Consider the following 23,619-nt stretch of genomic DNA (forward strand, 5'->3'; position numbering starts at 1 on the left):
TTGCTGTTTAGGAGACCTCTTAGTTGTAAAATGAAATATTTTGTGAGTACATCCCCTCAAGAAAATTCCAGTGCAAGCTCCACACCCACCACACCCCTGCCCCCGGTGGATGTCAACCCAGACTTGAAAAGTGCAGAAAATATATGTATAGGATATCTGTTTCAATATGCTACTGTAAACAAATCCAACACAATTTCAAAAATACCGTTGTGGTGCATAATTATGTCTGAAATACCTCCAATCGCTCATAATTATGCAGGGAGACTTAAGGTAAGGCTATTGGTAGGTCATGGTCCCAAAAAGTGCTTCAATAAAAACCTGCAGACTCACTGTTAGACCCATTGCATCATAGGTACAGGGAATTCACTGTACAATACACATTCGTAGGGAAGTGGTTCTAGGCAGCTTTTTTATTAAGGAAATGGTTTGACAGAAAGTTGTTTGCCAACAGAAGGTGTTGTCAGATTCTTTGTTTTGTTTCTCTGGATTTTCTTTGGTTTTCTGCCTTTATTTCCTGGAAGACAATAATTTGGACAAATAAGGATTGTTTGTCAGTGTTGACTCTTTCACACAATGTTGGATAAGTGAAATTGGTAAACAGATACAGGTGTAAAAAAGAGTGTGTGTGTATGTACTTACCATGAATTGGTCTTATTTTATGTGGACAAACGTGTCAGCGCTGTGTAGAAGAAGATAAGATCTGAAACAACTTATGCTCAAGACATGGACCATTTAACAATTACTAACACTTTTCAATATTGTTCTATATATAATGTGTTGTAATTTCTAGACAAAACAAATATGTATACAAATACATTCAAATACAAGTTGAGATTGAATAATATGACATAGTAATTATTCCATTTAAAAAAAAAAAAATTGTAGTAAAGAAGAAAGTATTATTCTCTGTCTCAATCATTACTGGTATTTCCATGACCTAATTTCCATTGTTACATGTGACCATATAGTACTTACCTGCAACGAAAAACACCAAAGTTATTCCACAGAGGACACATATCTTAAGTATATTCAAGCATCTAATCACCTCATTCGGTGCTGCGCCTGTGAACATTAAGACCTAAGGATTAGACTTAAGTCAGTTAAATGTAGAATTGTAAAATGCAGATGATCGAAAGACACTGTGTGTAATGGAAGCAAATATGTAATGAATTTGCTAAGAAACTCTGTGAGTTTGTAAACTATGCCAAGCAAGCTGTTGGTTATGAGCAACTTGACTTTAGAAGCATACAGTATAAGCCAAGTGAAATACAGTGAAATACAGCCAAGTGAAATACAGCCTTGGAGTGAACAACTCACCCCAAGAGAAGGAAGCAGACAGGGCTGAGTCCAGGCCAGGGTGATCTTGTACAGTGCAAGTGTAGCTGACGCCAGCATCCACAAACAGCCTTTTGGGTAGGTACAGAACGCTGATTAGGTACACTTCTTTTCTAGAGATGTCTGTCAATTGAAAACAGTCCTCCATCCGAATGGGAGTTGAGATCTCTGGCAACTGGCCATGCGATTGGTTGACGTGATTCTGGTTAGGACGTAGAGTGCAACTGCTGCCAACATGGTCGTGGGAGCCATGTCCTGCACTTTGCTCGGTCCAAGTCAAGGTGAGGTGGTTTGGGTGGAATCCACCAGTGACACAGACAAGAGCCCACCGGTCAGTCTGGGTATTCGAGGGGACCTGGAGGAGGAGTTGTGGGGCAGAAGGGGGGGCTTGCAGGGGGCAAGATGAGATACATGAATATACAATGGTAATACAATGCATTAATGTATTTCATTTGAACAATATCAGATCTTTTATATTTAACCACAGTACTAATATGTCCCCTGGAGTGAAACTGTGCTGAATCTGTCCCTAACCCTTAAAATGATATGCAACACATTGTTTAGTGATTTCCCCCGTAGTACAAATACTCTGGGCCATGATGATCTGGTGTGGTAGTCCAGTGTGTTAGTTTGGTGCGGTAGTCTGGTTTGGTACCCATACAGAAATTTAATATATGGCAATATATGTGGTGTTCTTGGTGTTCTTGTTGAAAACATGTATGTTTGGTTTGATCAACACATAGAGTTCCCGAAATAATGGGACATTGTTGAAAGGTTTGTTAAGTTTCGAACACCAAGAACACCATCCCAACCGTGAAGCATGGAGCTGGAAACATAATTCTTTGGGGATGCTTTTCTGCAAATGGGACTGGACGACTGCACCGTATTGAGGGGAGGATGGATGGGGCCATGTATTGCGAGATCTTGGCCAACAACTTCCTTCCCTCAGTAAGATCATTGAAGATGGGTCGTGGCACACAGCCAGGGGAAATAAGCAGTGGCTCAGTAAGAAGCATCTCAAGGTCCTGGAGTGGACTAGCCAGTCTCCAGACCTGAACCCAATAGAACATCTTTGGAGGGAGCTGAAAGTCTGTATTGCCCAGCGACAGCCCCGAAACCTGAAGGATCTGGAGAAAGTCTGTATGGAGGAGTGGGCCAAAATCCCAAAACGTATGATCTCTGTAATTGCAAACAAAGGTTTCTGTACCAAATATTAAGTTCTGCTTTTCTGATGTATCAAATACTTATATCATGCAATAAAATGAAAATGATTTACTTAAAAATCATACAATATGATTTTCTGGATTTTTGTTTTAGATTCCGTCACTCACAGTTAAAGTGTACCTATGATAAAAATTACAGAGCTCTACATGCTTTGTAAGTGGGAAAACCTGCAAAATCGGCAGTGTATCAAATACTTGTTCTCCCCACTGTATATGTCAAAATATATCGTCATGTATTTTACAATATAAGCTCTGGATGAAACTAAGAGACGACTGCACCTTTTTCTTTCCTTCACAAAAAAGTTGAAAAGGAAGGTTTTAGTGAGGAACAGAAGGGTTAAAATTAAGAGACCACTGTATATTGAATGCATCTGTTCCTCACTCAAAATGTTAGAAAAAGGTGCAGTGGTCTCTTAATATTCCTGGAGCTGTATATTGTAAGTATTTGAATGTATATGGCCATATATTAGATTTCAATATGGGTATTCCTGCGTAGTAGTCTGGTGGGGTAGTCTGGTGTAGTAGTAGTAGTTTAGTAGTAGTAGTCTAGTAGTAGTAGTCTAGTGGGGTAGTCTGGTGGGGTAGTCTGGTGTAGTAGTAGTAGTAGTCTAGTAGTAGTAGTCTGGTGGGGTTGTCTGGTGGGGTAGTCTGGTGTAATAGTAGTAGTAGTCTAGTAGTAGTAGTCTGGTGGGGTTGTCCGGTGGGGTAGTCTGGTGTAATAGTAGTAGTAGTCTAGTAGTAGTAGTCTAGTGGGGTAGTCTGGTGGGGTAGTCTGGTGTAATAGTAGCAGTAGTCTAGTAGTAGTAGTCTGGTGGGGTTGTCCGGTGGGGTAGTCTGGTGTAATAGTAGTAGTAGTCTAGTAGTAGTAGTCTAGTGGGGTAGTCTGGTGGGGTAGTCTGGTGTAATAGTAGTAGTAGTCTAGTAGTAGTAGTCTGGTGGGGTAGTCTGGTGGGGTAGTCTGGTGTAATAGTAGTAGTAGTCTAGTAGTTGTAGTCTAGTGGGGTAGTCTGGTGGGGTTGTCCGGTGTGGTAGTCAGATGTAGTAAGTCATGATGATCAAGTAACAGTCTAGTGTGGAAGGATGAAAATACAATTAAAACGTACTTAATAAAATAATGTTTTTCAATTAATATATGTCATTGTTTTTTTATGTTGTCCAGCGCTTGCTAAAAAGCAATAAGGCACTTTAACTCAAGGGATTATCGTCTGAAGATTCTATAAAGCCCTTTTCTTTTCACCTGCGATCTGTTACTATACTATGAAATTTAGAAAAAAAAATACTGATCCTGTTACTGACCTACTAAACCATTCATACCAAATCAATCTTTCAATTTACACTTCATTAATATTCACATAGAAATACCACCACTTCTGCGGTCCGTTTAAGTGGCATGGTATTGTGGCTAGAGAGGATGCAGTATTGAAAGCCCATAGGGCTAATATAATACGCTACTGCACATGTTATGAGATGTATCATGACAGGAACTTGGTTGTGTTTTATTCAGTTACTACATGCATCATATATAATGAGGACACACAACTGGCCCCGTCATCATTCATTGGGAATATACTGTCCGTCATGATGATGTTTATTGCCTACAGTTTTCTCTGTAAAATAGATTAAAGAGATGAAGTCCAGACAGGCTAGGCTAATTTTAAGAAACCTTCTGAATGGACAGAAAGAATTGGTGAACTCATGCACACCCTCTTAAAGGACCCATAAATCAAAGCCATCTGCGACGCATCTCACATTAGCAAATTACATTTGTCCTATCACAAAAAACACATTATGCCAAATTGACAATAAATGTAGCAAATATGTTAGATGTTAATTTAATTATATATTGCAAGTGGGAACAACATTTTTCACTGTCAACAATTCCGTATTACTCATATTCTTAATGAAGAACATTGGGATCACAAATTATTGGAAATAGAGCTGCTTGTGATGCTTAACATGACCCTACAATGGACATAATATGATTGAATAAAAACATTATTCTGATGATGTATTCGTTGTTTAGAGGTAGGATCAAAGACAATTTTATAGACATTAGCAAGAAAGTAATACAAATGTATAGATTTGGAAAAGAGTACAAGTCTTTCTATATCCCAGTTTGCACTGTTGGATCCATAATCAGTAGGGGTGGGTAGAGTACTGAAAATAAATATATCAGTACAGCTGCTGTAAAAATGTACTCATGTAAAAGTAAAAGTTAACATCTGAGAAAACTTCTCAAGGGAAAAACTGGATAGAAAAACAGACGTAGAGTTTCACCAAAACCAGCCCACCACCCAACACACCAACAACAGCCCCACAATGCTGCCTAACTTCTGTCAAAGTGGTACGCAGTGCTGCTAAGGCACACAGTCAAGTAGTAAACAGGAACAAACAGCATATTGAACCAAGGAAATTAACATAAAAAGTCATGGCTACCTTATTTAATGATCAGTTGTCAGAAGAGCAGAAGAATGGGCAAAGCATTCCGTTTCCTGATGTGCAAAGCTGGTGACTTATCCAAACAGATTCATGGCTGTAATTACTGCCAAAGTTGTCTCTACTAAATATCAACAGAAATGATTGAATACTTACGCATTTATTTTCTGATTTATAGTTGTATTACATTTTTTATTTGACATTATTTTTGTTTTGATCAGCGGCAAAAAACTCCTAATAAAATCCATGATGTAACAATAACATGTTATAGCTTATGGCTATAGCCAACTATTGATGTTTTATCTAGTCTCCCTCCCTGCCATGGCTTCCCATCAGTGCCTGGTGCTTCAGAGCACCCGCCACCTCCCCATCTCAGAAAAGCAGTGTCGGAGTGGAGCAGAGCTGGAATCAGAAATAAGTTGAACTGCTCAGCCAAGAAGGAAGTTGAACTGCTCTGACAAATTACACTGTCAATTACGCTCTGACAAGTGAGTAGTTAAAATGTAGAGACCATGTTCTTTTCTTTAAAATGTACTTGACTAAAAAGTAAAATTACAGTACACAGAAAATAATGTGAAAAGTACTTGTTACTCAAAAAATGCATCCCTAGAATATTTGCCCTCAAATAAGGATACTTGAGAAAGAAGCCTAACAGATCATTAAAACACCAGTCTCAACGTCCACAGTGAAGAGGCGACGTTAGGTTGCTTGCCTTCTAGGCAGAGTTGCAAATAAAAAGGGACTATACATTTCAGTGGAGAGAAAAGACAACGTACTCCATTATACTCTGTGTCATAATTAGGTCATGCTTCAAAACAAAAATTTCAGCACCTATTCCGACTCAAGTGTACGTCTTAGCAGACCAATATGCCTCATTCTGCTGACTTCACCAACCCGCAAAGCAACTGCCGTATCAAAATGCAGTCTACAACGACAAAAAATTCACCATGGTAAGGATATCAGAATGTCAGCGAACTTATTCATTAACACATTTGTTTAATAAAATGTGTGAAGAATAAAATGTCAACGTTAGAAATTGTCTGTAATTTCTAATTAATTTGTTGACTTTGAAATGGACTAACCAGCCATCGTTCAAGCTGACAGTTTTTATTACTAAAACTATATTCTAGTAGAGTTTGTGTTTTCAGGAACTTTTTTGTAGAACAGCAGGTTTTCTATGGCTAAAATACAGCATAATCTGATGAACAGCCCAAAAGACTCTGTGTGAAATGCAGTTTGCCACTTGTACACTTTATGTCAGTGATTCATAAACTAAGTCTAATGTATAGATGAAGCATTTGAACAAATTCTCTGATTATTTTTTTTGTAAACATCCCAAAAAAACATCCACAGTTTAATCACAGCATCCAAAAGCTTTTGGCAACAGTTTCTGACATGTAAAAAAAAACTAATATCCATCTTTCTGTGAGGTTTACTCTTTGAAAGTTCAGTGGCTGGGAGAGGCGTAAATAGGCACCGATCAACCAAGCCAAACATAAAACTGGCATACTGTATATTGGACACATCTGAATTCAAGGGTGTGACCCAACATTGAAGGTTTTGTGGTTAGAGGAGCAAATGGCCTCTTTCCAAAGTCACTGAACTTTCAATGGCCTCATCTAACCACAAAACATGTGTTGTTTGTGGCGCTTATCTAACACTACTCACACCTCAACCTCCAGTGAAGTCTGCGAGTGACAGCATCATACTGGGGGGAATGCTTGCCATCAGCAGGGTTGTGGGATATTCTTAAAATGTATAAAAGAATGGACAGATCTACATAAAGGGAATTATTCCATGAGAACCAAAAAGATGCAAAGATTTACCCTTATCTGAAAAAAACTACCGACATAATCTGGGAGTACACAGATTGAAAATTGCTGTGACTAGCGTGTAAACAAAACGTCTTATCTTTTCTGTTCATCTGAATTATACTGATAATTAAAACAGATTTGGCGAGAAAAGGGACCTGGAGAAAAACACTTAATCTTGAGTGACAAATGTATTTTGTCTGGAATGGGAAATAATCACTGGGTTCTAATGCCTTAGTCAGTAGGTACAGTAAAATATAATCCCTGGGTTCTAATGCCTTAGTCAGTAGGTACAGTAAAATATAATCCCTGGGTTCTAATGCCTTAGTCAGTAGGTACAGTAAAATATAATCCCTGGGTTCTAATCCCTTATTTCTGAAATTGATATACTCAGAGCATTTTCTTAATACAGGTAAGGTTCTAGAATGATGCAGGACACACTGTGAAAAACTTTGGGAGAAGCCTGCTCTTCCATGTGAAGGGTAAATCTACAAGTATAGCTCCTTACGTTGTTTTGATAAATATATTGGAAAGAAATTTAGAAGACACTGTACAATAAGATTATTTATGGCTCTGTCACAAACCCGCTAAGCAAAAGATGAACTAAGAAGAAATGTCCACGTGGCATAGATGTTGATAGATTCAAGCTTGGCTAGGGCTCTATATCGGAATGCATAGCCTCCTGGTTTAAACAGAATTTCCTCCCTGCTAACTGCTTGTAAAATAAATTAATTAATAAAAAAAAAACATGAAGGTTACAAATGAGAGACAATTACAAAAATGATGTCAACCACACCAACAACAAAGATTAAACATAATGATGAGAAACGCTAACGAGTAAAACTAAGACGTTCCAAGAATAATGATAGATTAATTCATTTTTTATCAGAGTTGTTTCTTAATGGCCTGGTACCATTTCCATTTGTGCTGTCTTGCTGAGTCGTTCTGATTGCTATCATGCCAGAAGAATGACCACAGTAGTTGGCAAGGTAGCACAAGCACATCTGGGAGAAGCTAGTTTGTTTCTGTCTTACCCAGGACAATGAGCTCTGTGCCGTTCCCCAGCTCTGGATCTCTATGTAGGACGTTGACCTCGCAGTAATAAACCCCCTCATCCTCCATGCACACCTCGGTTATCACCAGGGACGTCTGCCCTGCTGAGTCTGGGATGGGGACCTTCTTCCCCCCTTCCATCTTGAACCATTCCACGCCATAGGAGGCGGCCTCGAACCGGCAGGACAGGTTGGCACTCTGGCCCCGCATCACAGTGAGAGAAGGGGGCCACTGACCCACCTTTAGCCCATCTGCTGTCACCATTTGTAGCCGAGCTGAATCAGGACAGAGCCTGTTAATGCCTCTTCACCAATGTTAGACATAATGTTTCATATTGACAAAACAAATATGGTTTACAATGTAGGCGTGCTAGCAAAACATGAAAATTTTCAGGTCAAAGGCATTTGCCCAAAAGCCGCTACAAGCTGTTCATATAGTACTGTACCTCGATTTTGTTTTTAATAAGTGGGTTAGAGTGACTTTCTCCATTATTCCATCACTCTTACTCATCTTTATCTTGACAGACAAACATGTGACTCATGACTGTTGTCAGCTTCATTAACTTTTGAAAATAATGTGTGTCGTCAACCATAAAGATGTTAATTAAACACTTGCTCATTTGAGGGTAGAATGTACAGACGGGTTACAAATTAAAACGAAAAACTTGAATAAATGAGTGGAGGAACATAGCGAATGCAGGTGCTTCCATACAGGTTTACTGCATGATATAATTAAGCACTTAACATCCTGTCATGCTCTGTGGCATTTAAAAAATGCTGAGCAGGTCAAGTTGACCTCGATTTTGGATCAAGATGGCAAGAGGAAATTATGTGTGTTAGACAGTGCTCTCTAACACTGCCATCAAAACACCAAATGAGGGAATATATTTTGGAAGAATGGTTTCCCCTCCCTCCAGTCAAGTTCTGCTGACTTGTACAATATATTCTAAGGGGCACTGAAGCTGTTCTGGTGGCTGGTGTTAACCCAATACCTTACTGATACGCTATGTTGGTTTGTCTTTTAATTTGTCACCCGTCTGTATATATTTTGGTAAACGTATGTGTTAGGTTATACGTTTAGTTCACATTTAACATCAGTATGTCATTGAAAAAGCAACAAAAATGTAATGCATTTTCATTGTTCACAAAAAATACAAGATTTTTTATTTGTGATAAGATTGATAGCCTGTACAGTATGATGGCTGGCACTAACCTGGTATTGAGCTGACAATCAACAGAAGAACACACAGGAACAGGATATCTGTCATGTTGTAATTTCTCCTTCCAATCTCCAGTGTTGAATTGACTGCTTGAACGGCCACTTTAGGTGTCAACCTTTCCTCTGAACACAATTCACTTTTTTCTTGACTTCATTATGCTCTGTGTGCCATAATTAGGTCATGCTCCAAATCAAGAAATGAATTGCAGCACAAGTGTACGTCGTAACACATCAGTATGCCACGTTCTGCTGACTGCACAAACCACAATGGAACAGTAAGCAAAATGCAGTTTACAACAAGGTTTAAACAATCATTAGTCCATTTTACAATGGGAAGGTGCTCAGAGTGTCAAATTGGATTAAAAAAAATGTGTGCAGAATAAAATGTCAACATTTGAAATGGTCTCTCATTTTAAATTAATTTGTTGAATTTGAAATGGCCAGCCAGCCATTGTTCAAGCTGAAATTTGTTTCTATTACTAAAACACTTTTCTAGGGAAGATTTATCAAGAACACTTTAGTAAATTAGCATAACATACAGCACATTCCGATGAACAACACAACACAAATCTAGATAACATTAAATAGTTTTAATGTGTAATGTTTAATGAATTATATAGAAGCAATTGTCTGTGTTTACGTTGAGTATTTATGTCCACAGATTTACCATAGCATTAAAACAATAAATGTGGACCAACATTTTTGGCAACAGCTTCTGAGAGGTTCTGAGATGGCAACATCTCTATGTGAGGTTTACTCTTTGAAAGTCTATAGATAATATTGAGCAACCTGATGGAAGAAGACCACAGTTATTATGCATTGCACATGTATAAGATGTGTTTTCTTGTGAATTGTGATATCATTAATATATTCCTCACCTGACCTCTGACCTAGCTATTTACCTGCAGGGACTGAGAACGACATACAGTATCACATTAAAAACAATGAACCACTCACACAGATTTGTTTTTTAAAAACAAAAGTCAGTTTAATATTTTTTTCCCTCCATTTAATATATGTTATTTTTTATCCACTTTTATGGATTTGAGAAAAAAAATATATCCACACACAATAAAATGACAAAAACAGAGACAGATTGGAGATCAAACGATCAAAAGAGTTATCAGAATTATCATCGCTTCACAGCACAAGAAATATGTCAAGGTTGAAGACAATGCTGGTTTTGTTCCGTTGTTTTGTCCAGTCGTTATATCGATCTTGAAAAGTCAACACAGATAGAAACAATAACGTTGAGGTCTGGGGGTAGAGCGAAACCAACATGACCGCCATGTGAAGGTGAAATAAACCACACACACACAAACACACACGCACACACAGATGCACACGCACACACTCATGTACAGTATCAATAACAAAGAAGTACTAGGGTGGTACCCGGGCATATACAGAGGTGGCTGGGCAGCAGGCAGCAGGACTGGTACAGGACTGGTTGGAAGGGCACAAGTGACAGGTTGTCTCCAGACAAGAGAGGGAGGGGAGACGGAGAGAAAGGGGGAACAGCTAGAGAGAGATGGGCATGACTTCTCCAGAACCTTCCCAGCCACAGTAACCAAGCATGGTGGTGTCCTGGATGTCCACTGGATAGCACTGGTTAGACCTGACACCTCGATATTTCTTATTAGTTGTCGCGCAGATAAAATGTCATTTGTCTTTGAGTATCATTACAGCCTGCTTATCGTCATTGTTCTGAAGTTTTTAAAATTGCTCTGGTGAGACTTCAGCGTCGTGACAACCCAGTCTAATACTGTGCCGTGAATTCAGTGCCAGACATCTCATATGTATTGGGACAGTTTCAGTCTGTTTGCGACTATCATCATGCTTTGGTCATGCTTTGATTATGAAAATGTGCGCAAATACTGAGTGGGTGAGCACTTATTTCTATGTAGTATAATTCTTTATCTCTGACACCTCAGCTACATTCGGCATGTGACAGATCCTCTCCAGATCCTATGAACACACGCCAGAGTCTCCCTTGACGCTGTCAACGATTTCATTTGACAAGAACAACATCAAAGTCCACTGTCGGTTTTTGTTGCGCCATCCAGTATTTACCCAGTTGATTGAGAGGCCAAGTGGCGGGTGTGGGCTGGTGAGCCACAAAGTCTAAGTTAACAGGCACTCTATAATGGAGATATTACACAGGCTACTGGTAAATAACATGGCTGGCTGCTGGAAACCTCCCCAATTTCCCAGTATTGTGCAGACCCTGTTTTCAAGGAGGATCACTGGTACACCACCTGCATTTTAAAGGATGAGAGTTATTGACACGCAGCTAGCTGTGGTATCTGCCTGTCTCCTGTAAATGGATGAGGATGGATGAGGGACAGCAGCTCTAGCCTAGCACTTTAAACTGCTATCATATGAACACATAATGTCAATGTTTCGCACTGAGAAGAATCTATCCTAATTACAATCCAGAATTGAAACGATCAATTAACAAATAACAGTCAGATGTATCTATCTACCCACCTAAACACGTCTATATTTCGATCTACAGAATCTATCCATTCTGTCCTTGTCTATCTATTTATTCAACTACTACCCACTGACTACAGTTCCTAGCTAGCTCATTTCTGGTTCATCCTTCCATGCGTCAAGGCAAATATCACTTCCTCTTCTGCATGGCAACATGTCTGTAGTCAGCATGTTTAACCAGTAATTACCTATTTTCGTCATCTAGCTAACCACAGTCCAACATGCTATTCATCGATGTACTCATTAGTATAGCAAACGGAAATTTACTGGAGCTCAAATAGACTCGCAACGTTGACGCTGCCCATAAGAACTGAACAGGCCTGTAGAATAGCTGGTGAACAATAGATCATTAGAATTTTTTTTTATCTAGATACAGGCTATTGTTTAAGGGATACATTGTTGATACAAAGGAAGTTGTCTGCAGTTTACAGAATAACGAGTCTGTCCTTCATTGCAACATATGTTATGTTTTTGTTTAACTGATACATAGTACCTGTACTGAAAAATCTGACATAATGCTGATAATTTAGCATGTAAGTTGAATTTAGACCTGTTGCTATCATGACTACAGTTCTATCTCGCAGCTCATCCTATGGCACATTCTATCGTTCTAGACTCTACCGACTAAAGATTTTACTGTGTTTGTCAGACACAAGCCTCTAGATACACAGTATCGATAGTTACTGACTTTTCCAAAATTAACATTTGGTTACATATCAATCATTTAATCAAGCACAGTAATAAAATATTATGTAATATAGGTGTCATTATGCAGACATTTCTTAGACATGTCATTACCATAAGTAACAAAATAAACAAAATACCTTCGCTAGCTACACTTTGTACTAGCAAGAAAATAAAGTAAACGACTCATTCTTCATCTTCTGTTCTTTAAACACATAATTTACTTAGTTGGCATTATAGCTCGCTTAAATTGTTTCAGAGAAGGGGAGAAAATCAATAATCAATTAGGGTTGTCTTGTATCACAGCATGATAAATGATGTTCTCTATTTTAAGGCCTAACTATAGACAGTTGATCAATTCAGTCTTTGGGCCCTTGTAACGTTAGCCAGGGAGAAATTGTTCTTATTTCAAGCGATCCAGTCGAATGTATTGATTAACCATTTCATTTGGAATTGAAGGTCTGTCAAAGATCTGTTCACTGTGGTGGAACTGGAACAGAGTAACAGTGATTCAGGATCTAACACAGACACAGAACTGTGAGAAAGAAACACATGCAAACCCTGAATGGCTTTATACATACTGCAACTGTACTACCAGACTGAACATTCACCAAGAAAGAAAATATACTGTTACACATTTCTTAAAAAAACAAGTACTCCAAATAATTCAATACACAATATAAATCAGGCAAGTAGGTGTATATTATGTAAAAACAACAACCAAAAAATTAGCAGTTTAGCAAAATGGTGCAGGTAAGATTGCCACTGCCACCCTGTGTTGGGAGGGATTAACTACATGGGGATGCACCTCTTAGCGCCATTGTCTATTTGTATCATTTGCCTCCATGCTGTAATTACTAGTCAAGCTATGTATATGACACTACATCATAATTGAAGATTAAAGGGGCGTTGTTATGGGAATGTCAGCATAGTTCTGTGAGCCACTGATAAATACATTGTCCTCCACATTCTTGAAGTGATTTAAACACTTTGAGTGGGCCAGACAATGTGTGGACCAGACACTTTGAGAGGGCCAGACAATGTGGGCCAGAAAATGTGTGGGCCAGACACTTTGAGTGGGCCAGACAATGTGGGCCAGACAATGTGTGGGCCAGACACTTTGAGTGGGCCAGACAATGTGGCTTCTAAATGCAGTGCTAAGGCTAGTCGTATTACACAGTGTAATCATTAACAACACTATTGTGTACTATTTCCCCCAGGAGAGACGAAATGGTGCTCACATTAGAAATGAAATCCAAGCTGTTATTTCCTATTGAGCGTTTGCACAATGTTATTTTTTTTTTTTTTTTTTTATTGTTCTCCTCAATGGAGAGTTTACTGTCTGGTCAGAGTCATCCCATCTCCCTCTGGCTCAGAGCTCTGTCTGGACAAGTCTGGGCTTTTTCCTCCCACTGTGTATGTACAGGGTGCTTTCAAACAAGTCCTCGCACTCCCACCCATGAGGTTTATTCACCGCCTCCTTCCTTCCCTTATTTCCAGTCCTCTGCCTCTGCACCATCCAGTCTGATGCAATTCATGGAGAACTCATGGAGACGCTCAAACTCAATTGAGGTTATTACAAATGTCCACCATCCTCCACGTCATCACCCACTCCACGGATGTAAAAACATATCCCCCAGCCTTTCCTTTACCCCAAAAACCCAAAGACAATATACAGATATTTCTTCAAAATCCACCCATAACGAACATTTACGTGCTTTTTTTTTTTTTTTTTCAAACCCACATTGAGAAACATGACAGTATGTTTTCCTTATTTTTTGCTAATTTCTTTTTTCTTTTTTTTTAAGGACAGAATAAGTACATACAGATGATAATGCCACTGACAAAGGGAACTGGTTGCGGACATTGAAAAGAGTATGTGAAACAGTAATCTTGCTTAACCCAGAACAAAAGTATCACCTAATTGGTCAGACGCTCGATTAAGTTCTGGGTCCATAAGTGTTAAAGATGCATTCCGCTTTTTTTCATAACAAGCTATTGTTTTTAAACCTCCCATTTTGGGCAGGATGTAAAATATGTTTTTTTTTATACGTGCATACTCTACAAGTACACATAATACCTCAGTTAAATATGCTATTCTTAGTTTGAAAGCAAATGGTTTAATAACATGGGGCACATATCATCACATACTGTATGTGACATAGTACACCATTTCTAGGGAACGGTTTTGTCTCCACAGCACCAATTTAACAACCAGTCGCCAGAAATCCTGGAATGCATCCTTAAGGGAATAAAAACAGACAGAAAGAGGTCCACCCCTCTCTCTTTGCAACTTACTATGGGTTATTCAACGGGCCCAATTTCCTCTCCCCTTAAGGAAATTCAAAGATGCCAACACCTGCAAAACTGTGATTCATCCAAAGCACCAGAACAACCCTGCTCTTTATCTCACACAAACTGTTGTTACATGACAGATCAACAGTAAGGTTTAGGTTTGAATCTGTCCACAAGAGATGAACGAGAGAAGACAAACAGAACGAAAGTGTCAGATAAAGATCAAGAGTGATTAAGAAAGAAAAACAGAAGCACTGACCATAACAACCTGCTCTTGTGCTTGAAAATCGAAAAACCCATCATTGTCCTGTGAGTATGACCATAGCTAAATGAACAAAACGTGTCCTGTTTGTGGCTTTTTCCAGAGAACCCAATGATTAACTAAATGTGTAGGGCAATGGGTTTCAACAGAGGTGGACGAAAACATCTCACTCTACTGAATGAGACCAACATCATTTGTGGACTTGCATCCTGATAAAATGGACATTCACACTTAACCTTACATCACTTCAGTCACTAGGATACTGTACAGTATTACCACAGTGAATGCTGAATTCTCTTATAGATTGTTAGTGACCTGTTTAGGCTAAATCAAAGGGGGGAGAAAAAGCGTACGCGATTTGCAGAATAACGACTTTTTGTATTTCCTAAAGGTCGCCAGAATTGTGGCTAGTCAGCTAGTGGCTTCTCTTTAGGAAGGCAGGTTGTCTGTTGGGAATTTTGCATAAGACACACAGACCCAGCAGCACGTGACAGAGACAGCGATCGGGCGGTTGGACAAGGTGTGTCAATGGCATCGCTGCATTGCAGTACACCTCACTGTGGCTGATCTGTGCTATGAAGTGGCTGGATAATTGAGCCCTAGGGGTTTCAATCAGGGCCCACACACGGTGGGTTGCGAGGACGTGGCATGCCTGCTTTACAGGGACGAGGGTGTCCTTGAGGGGGATCCTGTCAGGGCCACGATTGAAAGTGATTAATGGGGCCCGTCCTTGGCCCGGCGGGAAGGACACAGGGGAAGGCGGGGAGAGTAGGTCCTATTGCTTAGCCAGCCACAGGTAACGGCTAATAACGTCTTTATCTTCTGTGGCTCACGCCCTGCAGTACAGACCCTGACTGACTTACGGGGACGCTGCTTCTTACACATACAGTTCAGGTCATTTATCTGACTCAGTCAGATAGAGTGAAACATTATGAATGCAGGGTATATTTGTGGAATATTTGTAATGCGGTGTTATATGTATTATACAGCTAATAGCATGACAAAAAGGTTAAAATACACACATTTTTACAAATGATATTACATTCCATTAACTGTGGACTCTTTTGAATGAAAAGTCTCCCTTGCTATCGACTTTGCAGTGTTGTTAAAAAGCTTGGCATGGCAAAATAGAGCACATCACTTTTTGACTTGACCTTTTGTCATCATTGTTCAATGAGTATGATTTCTCAGAGCGATTGAGTACAAAATATTTTTTTTTGCGGACTTGGCTTGTCATCAACTCTGGAGTAGCCTGTGTTCTTTTTTTTCAAATGGAATTAATATCATATTTATTGAAATACTTATTAACATCATCATCAGTATTACTATCAACACCAAAAAAGTATTAGCAGTTCAACCTTGCAGTAAAACGGACACGGCAGGTGTTGATGGTTTTCACGACAGGAACATTTCTAACCGGTACATGCTATCAACAAGCGACAAGGAAGGAGGATGATTGGCCAACGGACTTCAAAGCAGGAGACACCATTGTTATTTGTTCAGTCCCTTCCTGTTTATGAAGACTGCAATAGAGGCTGATGGGTAATGTTGTTTTGCTAAACAGATTGCCTCTAGTCACGGCATGGTCTTTGTACTGCATCATATTTACACAGGGAAGAGCACAGACCACCTTAGCAATGGAGGGTGGGGGTAACGGGTGGACGGGGCGTTGGGCGGGCGTCTTTTCACATGCTTAGTCTCGGTTTGGATTCCATAGATTGTGCTAGAAGGGCAAACACTATATAGAGCCCCCAACATCCACCGTGGGTTTTGACATCATCCGTAGCAGCCGCATCAGATTCACTGCCACACGGTTATTAACTGTAATTACACTGTACTCGTATCATCACATGGTCAAATGTCACAGGGCCAAATGGCCAATGGACAGCTTTCATCAAGGTCACCTGACCCGCATCATCTTCATCATCATAACCAACAGTTGTTTTTATACAGACTTTCCAGCTGCAAATAGTTGTGTTGAGTTAACAGTAATTTCCAAGAGACCAACAGTAGTGTTGATCAGTCATCGATTAGATTTATAATAGCGTCATACTGGTGTTAAAAATCTGTTCTCTCAATTACAGTCATTATCACAATTATCATTCTTATTATACACATTACAGACATCACCATGGTGACCCTCGGGGAAAGAGGGAGAAGAAAGAGAACAGTTTGATGGTGGTGGAGGTATAGATGCATTAAAGACGGCCTATAGGAGGCGTAGCAGTGTAAGGAAGAGAGGTGAACGGGTGTGGGCGATGCGATGCGTCAATGGCTCCTGGAATAATGCATATTCTTTGTGTTCACAGTGATGGGTTCGTAATTAAAGAAATTCCTTCCTCCTTTTGCAGACGGGACAAGACTTCTGGGAAAAAGCTCTTAGACCTTCATTAGGAGAGAGAGAGAGAGGCAGAGCCAGAAGACGATGCCAGCACTCACCCCCGCGTTCAGGGCCACGCCTCGCCCAATTACAGCCCCTGGCCCTGCAGAGGGACAACCCGGAGAGGACGAAAGGCATCAGTTATCGGGAGGGGGGAGGGGGGAGGAACCAAGTGAAACAAGAGAGGAGAATCATTTGTTCGGCAAAATGAAACAAGAAAATCTAAGTTAGAAATTCAGAAAGTTAGAAATTCGACAGAGGTCAAATAATATAGCAGACGGAAGTGTGAGCATTGACAGTTACAGAGTGTAACCCCCCCCCCAAACCCACCCCCCAAATTGATCTGAAGATGTTGGCACAGTGTCCTACACAGACAGAACATCCAGACTCAGTGATGGAAAGGGAAAATCAGGAGAAATGAGGAGAGGAGATGGATAAACGATGGACATCGGTTCTAACAGAAGAGGGAATGAAGGAATGGGCGAGGAATGGAGAAGATACTGTATGCCAACTTGGCATTGGTTATGATCCTATGTGTTGTCTATTTCTAGCAGCACCGTAACACCAAGTAAAATTCTGGGTCTGTAAAAATATTTAGCGCATACAGGCAGTTCTAATTCTAAGTCTCCCCATCCCCCTACCTCCCTTTTCATCTCTCGATCTCTTTATTTGCCGCCCCATTACGCCAAAGAGATTCTCTTGGCCATTTCTCCTCCTCCCTCCATCTCCTTCTCAATCCATCCCTTGGTTGGTTCTGTCCTGTTACCCCAGGAAGTTGTCATTTCTCTCCTTCTCTCGGTTCCCGTCTCGCATCAGCCCATTACAATGAGCAATTTCCAACACTGGGTTCAGTGTCTCCCTCTCGCCCTCCCTCCCCCCGTCTTCCACGCTCCGGCATTACCATCTTAAGTGAGCCCCTTCATCTCCTCCCTTTCTTCTTTCATTCCCTAGCTCTCCCATTACCTCGGCAAGTCTCTGTCCGATGACTCAACCCTAGTCAGTTTCACCTATAGTGAAACTCATACGTTTTTGGCATTGATTTTGAATATATGACCGATCATTCAAAAAAAACTCTTCTTTCTTTAAGGATAGTGATTTAAGCCATTTATTATTAATTTATGGCTCCTTTTTTATTCACAATGATTACAGAAATCACCCAAATGGCCCTGATCAAAAGTTTACATACCCTTGAATGTTTGGCCTTGTTACAGACACACAAGGTGACACACACTGGTGTAAAGGGCAATTATATTTTAATTTCCCGCACCTGTGTCTTTTTAAATTGCAATTAGTGCCTGTGTATAAATAGTCATTGAGTTTGTTAGCTCTCACGTGGATGCACTGAGCAGGCTAGATACTGAGCCATGCGGAGCTGAAAATAACTAGCAAAAGACCTGCGTAACAAGGTAATGGAACTACATAAAGATGGAAAAGGATATAAAAAGATATCCAAAGCTTTGCAAATGTCAGTGAGTACTGTTCAATCACTTATTAAGAAGTGGAAAATTCTGGGCTCTCTTGATACCAAGCAAAAGGTTAGGTAGACCAAGAAAGATTTCAGCCAAAATTGTGAGAAGAATTGTTCGGGGTATAAAGAAAAACCCACAGGTAACCTCAGGAGAAATACAAGCTGCTCTAGAAAAAGACGGTGTGGTTGTTTCAAGGAGCACAATACAACGATACTTGAACATAAATGAGCTACATGGTCAAGTTGCCAGAAAGAAGCCTTTACTGCGTCAATGCCACAAAAAAGGCTGGTTACAATATGCCTGACAACACCTTGACACGCGTCACAGCTTCTGGCACACTGTAATTTGGAGTGATGAGACCAAAATAGAGCTTTATAGTATACAACCATAGCACTATGTTTGGAGAGGGGTGAAGAAGGCCTATAGTTAACAGAATACCATCTCCAGTGTGAAGCATGGTGGTGGCTCACTGATGTTTTGGGGGTGTGAGCTCTAAAAGCATGCAGAATCTTGTGTGAATTGACGGCAAGATGAATGCAGCATGGTATCAGAAAAGTGGACATGTATTTTTCAGGAAACAATTGATTGTCTCAGTTTCAACATTTAATACAGCTCCGGAAAAAGTTTCGACCACTGCAACTTTTTCTTTCCTTTCCAAAAAAGTTGAAAAGGAGAGTTTTGAGTGAGGAACCGAAGCGTTCAGTTTGCAGTGGTCTATTCATTTTAACCCTTCTGTTCCTCACTCAAAAGCTTTCTTTTCGACATTTTTGGAAAGGAATGAAAAAGGTGCTGTGGTCTTAGTTTTTTTTTGCAATGATCATGAGAACGGTGAGGAATCAGCCCAGAACTACACGGGAGGATCTTGTCAATAATCTCAAGGCAGCTGGGACCATAGTCACCAAGACAACAATTGATAACACACTATACCGTGAAAGACTTAAATCCTGCAGTGCCCGCAAGGTCCCCCTGCTCAACAAAGCACATACACTCACCTAAAGGATTATTAGGAACACCATAATAATACTGTGTTTGATCCCCTATCGCCTTCAGAACTGCCTTAATTCTACGTGGCATTGATTCAACAAGGTGCTGAAAGCATTCTTTAGAAATGTTGGCCCATATTGATAGCATAGCATCTTGCAGTTGAGCACGAAGCTCCCGTTCCACCACACCACAAAGATGCTCTATTGGGTTGAGATCTGGTGACTGTGGGGGCCATTTCAGTACAGTGAACTTTTTGTCATGTTCAAGAAACCAATTTGAAATGATTCGAGCTTTGTGGCATTGTGCATTATCCTGCTGGAAGTAGCCATCAGAGGATGGGTACATGGTGGTCATAAAGGGATGGACATGGTCAGAAACAATGCTCAGGTAGGCCGTGGCATTTAAACAATGCCCAATTGGCACTAAGGGGCCTAAAGTGTGCCAAGAAAACATCCCCCACACCATTACACCACCAGCAGCCTGCACAGTGGTAACTAGGCATGATGGATCCATGTTCCCATTCTGTTTACGCCAAATTCTGACTCTACCATCTGAATGTCTCAACAGAAATCGAGACTCATCAGACCAGGCAACATTCTTCCAGTCTTCAAATGTCCAATTTTGGTGAGCTTGTGCAAATTGTAGCCTTTTTTTCCTATTTGTAGTGGAGATGAGTGGTACCCGGTGGGGTCTTCTGCTGTTGTAGCCCATCTGCCTCAAGGTTGTGCGTGTTGTGGCTTCGCAAATGCTTTGCTGCATACCTCGGTTGTAACGAGTGGTTATTTCAGTCAAAGTTGCTCTTCTATCGGCTTGAATCAGTCAGCCCATTCTCCTCTGACCTCTAGCATCAACAAGTTATTTTCGCCCACAGGACTGCCGCATACTGGATGTTTTTCCCTTTTCACACCATTCTTTGTAAACCCTAGAAATGGTTGTGCGTGAAAATCCCAGTAACTAAAAAGATTGTGAAATACTCAGACTGGCCCGTCTGGCACCAACAACCATGCCACGCTCAAAATTGCTTAAATCACCTTTCTTTCCCATTCTGACATTCAGTTTGGAGTTCAGGAGATTGTCTTGACCAGGTCCACACCCCTAAATGCATTGAAGCAACTGCCATGTGATTGGTTGATTAGATAATTGCATTATTGCGAAATTGAACAGGTGTTCCTGATAATCCTTTAGGTGAGTGTATACAGGCCCGTCTGAAGTTTGCTAATGAACATCTGAATGATTTAGAGGAGAACTGGGTGAAAGTATTGTGTCCACAGAATGAGACCAAAATCGAGCTCTTGATCATCAACACAACTCGTCGTGTTTGGAGAAGGAGGAATGCTGCCTATGACCCCAAGAACATTGAAAATGGATTGTGGATGGGTATTCCAGCCTGACAATGACCCAAAACACACGGCCAAGGCAACAAAGGAGCGGCTCGAGAAGAAGCACATTACTAGCCAGTCTCCAGACCTTAATCCCATAGAAAATCTGTGGAGGGAGCTGAAGGTTCGAGTTGCCAAACATTAGCCTTGAAACCTTACTGACTTGGAGAAGATCTGCAAAGAGGAGAGGGACAAAATCTCTCCTGAGATGTGGGCAAACCTGGTGGCCAACTACAAGAAACGTTTGAATTCTGTGATTGCCAACAAGTCATGTTTTGAAGAGGGGTTGAATACTTATTTCACTTATTAAAATGCAAATCAATTCATAAAATGATTGACATGCGTTTTTCTGGATTTTTTAGTTGTTATTCTGTCTCTCACTGTTCAAATATACCTACCATTAACATTATAGACTGAGCATTTCTTTGTCAGTGGGCAAACGTACAAACTCAAAAATCAAATATTATTTTCCCTCCCGGTATTTGGAAAGAAGGTTGTAGAACAGTTAAGACTTTGAATGTGGCTTTAGATGGTGAAAATAGTCCAGTGAGTAACTGTGGGATTGCAAGCCTTATGAGAAGGGCCTGATAAAAAGAGTGCTTGATGCATGGTGCTTAACAGGAACTGACCTTTTAGTCTGGACAAACAGTGCATCGAGTATGTCGACAGAACCAAGCCTTTAGACGTTAATGTTAACTATCCAACACCATTATTTTTAATGTTTCCTTTTTTATGACACCTTGAATTTGACGAGTCCCTTAACCAGGGAAGGTCAGAACCATTCCAAACCATTCCAGACATGAGGTTAGTGGAGTTTGTCTGGCAAGTGGGCTGCCAGTTCCTAAACTGTAGTTTCTGTGGTCCATCGGCATCACAGACATGCGATCCTCTCCCCTCAAACAAGCAATGGCAAGTGAAATTCACAGTTCACTCATTTTCTGTTCATGTGTGAAAGCGATCACTGAACTGTGGAATCACTGTGCTATCTAAATCACATTTTAAATTTTTTCAGTATCCACAAGTACAGCTTTTGTAAGCAGGTTGACTGAAAGTGAAAACAATTCACTGTGTTGTTATTCAACTAATGTCTGCTAGTGGAGACCGAATTTAGAAGATCACCTGTAATTTATATTAATAAGGAATCTGGTTGCAGCAGCTATGAAGTGCTCTTGTGACAAGAATGTACAGTGGGGAGAACAAGTATTTGATATACTGACGACTTTGCAGGTTTTCCCACTTACAAAGCATGTAGAAGTCTGTAATTTTTATCATAGGTACTCTTCAACTGTGAGTGACGTAATCCAGAAAATCCAGAAAATCACATTGTATGATTTTTAAGTAATACATTTGCATTTTATTGCATGACAAGTATTTGATACATCAGAAAAGCAGAACTTAATATTTGGTAAAGAAACCTTTGTCTGCAATTACAGAGATCATATGTTTTCTGTAGTTCTTGACCAGGTTTGCACACACTGCAACAGGGATTTTGGCCCACTCCTCCATACAGACCTTCTCCAGATCCTTCAGGTTTCGGGGCTGTTGCTGGGCAATACTGACTTTCAGCTCCCTCCAAAGATTTTCTATTGGGTTCAGGTCTGGAGACTGGCTAGGCCACTCCAGGACCTTGAGATGTTTCTTACGGAACCACTCCTTAGTTGCCCTGGCTGTAGGTTTCGGGTCGTTGTCATGCTGGAAGACCCAGCCACGACGCATCTTCAATGCTCTTACTGAGGGAAGGAGGTTGTGGGTAAGATCTCGCGATACATGACCCCATCCATCCTCCCCTCAATACAGTGCAGTCGTCCTGTCCCCTTTGCAGAAAAGCATCCCCAAAGAAAGGTGTTTCCACCTCCATGCTTCACGGTTGGGATGGTGTTCATGGGGTTGTACTCATCCTTCTTCTTCCTCCAAACACGGCGAGTGGAGTGCTTTTATGGATCATCCATATGGTCATTGGCAAACTTCTGACAGGCTTGGACATGCGCCGGCTTGATCACGGGGACCTTGCATGCTCTGCAGGATTTTAATCCATGACGGCGTATTGTGTTACTAATGGTTTTCTTTGAGACTGTGGTCCCAGCTCTCTTCAGGTAATTGACCAGGTCCTGCCGTGTAGTTCTGGGCTGATCCCTCACCTTCCTCATGATTATTGATGCCCCACGAGGTGAGATCTTGCATGGAGCCCCAGACCAAGGAAGATTGACTGTCATCTTGAACTTCTTCCATTTTCCAATAATTGCGCCAACAGTTGTTGCCTTCTCACCAAGCTGCTTGCCTATTGTCCTGCAGCCCATCCCAGCCTTGTGCAGGTCTACAATGTTATCCCTGATATCCTTACACAGCTCTCTGGTCTTGGCCATTGTGGAGAGGTTGGAGTCTGATTGAGTGTGTGGACAGGTGTCTTTTATTCAAGTAATGAGATCAAACAGGTGTAGCTAATACAGTTAATGAGTGGAGAACAGGAGGGCTTCTTAAAGAAAAACGAACAGGTCTGTGAGAGCTGGAATTCTTACTGGTTGGTAGGTGATCAAATACTTATGTCATGCAATAAAATGCAAATACATTATTAAAAAATCATACAATGTGATTTT

The 23,619-nt window shown here is 40.6% G+C and overlaps 2 protein-coding genes across 3 annotated transcripts in view; both read right to left on the reverse strand.

Annotated features, from left to right (window-relative positions):
- Positions 1 to 404: 404 nt before the first annotated feature.
- LOC105027353 (tyrosine-protein phosphatase non-receptor type substrate 1-like) lies at positions 405 to 9,293 on the reverse strand. The gene is made up of 6 exons (XM_020041039.2): positions 9,071 to 9,293; positions 7,840 to 8,133; positions 1,318 to 1,722; positions 976 to 1,062; positions 640 to 679; positions 405 to 514 (listed from the first exon to the last, which is right to left on the reverse strand). The coding sequence occupies exons 1-5, from the start codon at positions 9,123 to 9,125 to the stop codon at positions 657 to 659; spliced, it is 864 nt and encodes a 287-aa protein (XP_019896598.2). The 5' UTR covers positions 9,126 to 9,293; the 3' UTR covers positions 405 to 514; positions 640 to 656.
- Positions 9,294 to 13,547: 4,254 nt separating this feature from the next.
- The window catches only part of iglon5 (IgLON family member 5), a 134,046-nt gene continuing 123,974 nt past the window's right edge, over positions 13,548 to 23,619 (reverse strand). For both annotated transcript variants that reach the window (XM_034288926.1, XM_034288927.1), the window contains exon 8: positions 13,548 to 17,296. In XM_034288926.1, the coding sequence (XP_034144817.1) occupies positions 17,193 to 17,296 (104 nt within the window). In that variant the 3' untranslated portion in view covers positions 13,548 to 17,192. The remainder of the gene's footprint in view (positions 17,297 to 23,619) is intronic.

Source organism: Esox lucius, chromosome 20 (genome assembly GCF_011004845.1).
Source record: "Esox lucius isolate fEsoLuc1 chromosome 20, fEsoLuc1.pri, whole genome shotgun sequence".
Classification (NCBI taxonomy): domain Eukaryota; kingdom Metazoa; phylum Chordata; class Actinopteri; order Esociformes; family Esocidae; genus Esox; species Esox lucius.

Bases quoted from the DNA above. Each gene is read 5' to 3' on its own strand.
- LOC105027353 (XM_020041039.2), bottom strand. From the start codon at position 9,125: ATGACAGATATCCTGTTCCTGTGTGTTCTTCTGTTGATTGTCAGCTCA. The intron at 8,134-9,070 runs GTTAGTGCCAGC...GTCCTGATTCAG, and splicing joins GATTGTCAGCTCAATACCAG to CTCGGCTACAAATGGTGACA. The intron at 1,063-1,317 runs GTGAGTTGTTCA...TAATGTTCACAG, and splicing joins GTCTGCTTCCTTCTCTTGGG to GCGCAGCACCGAATGAGGTG.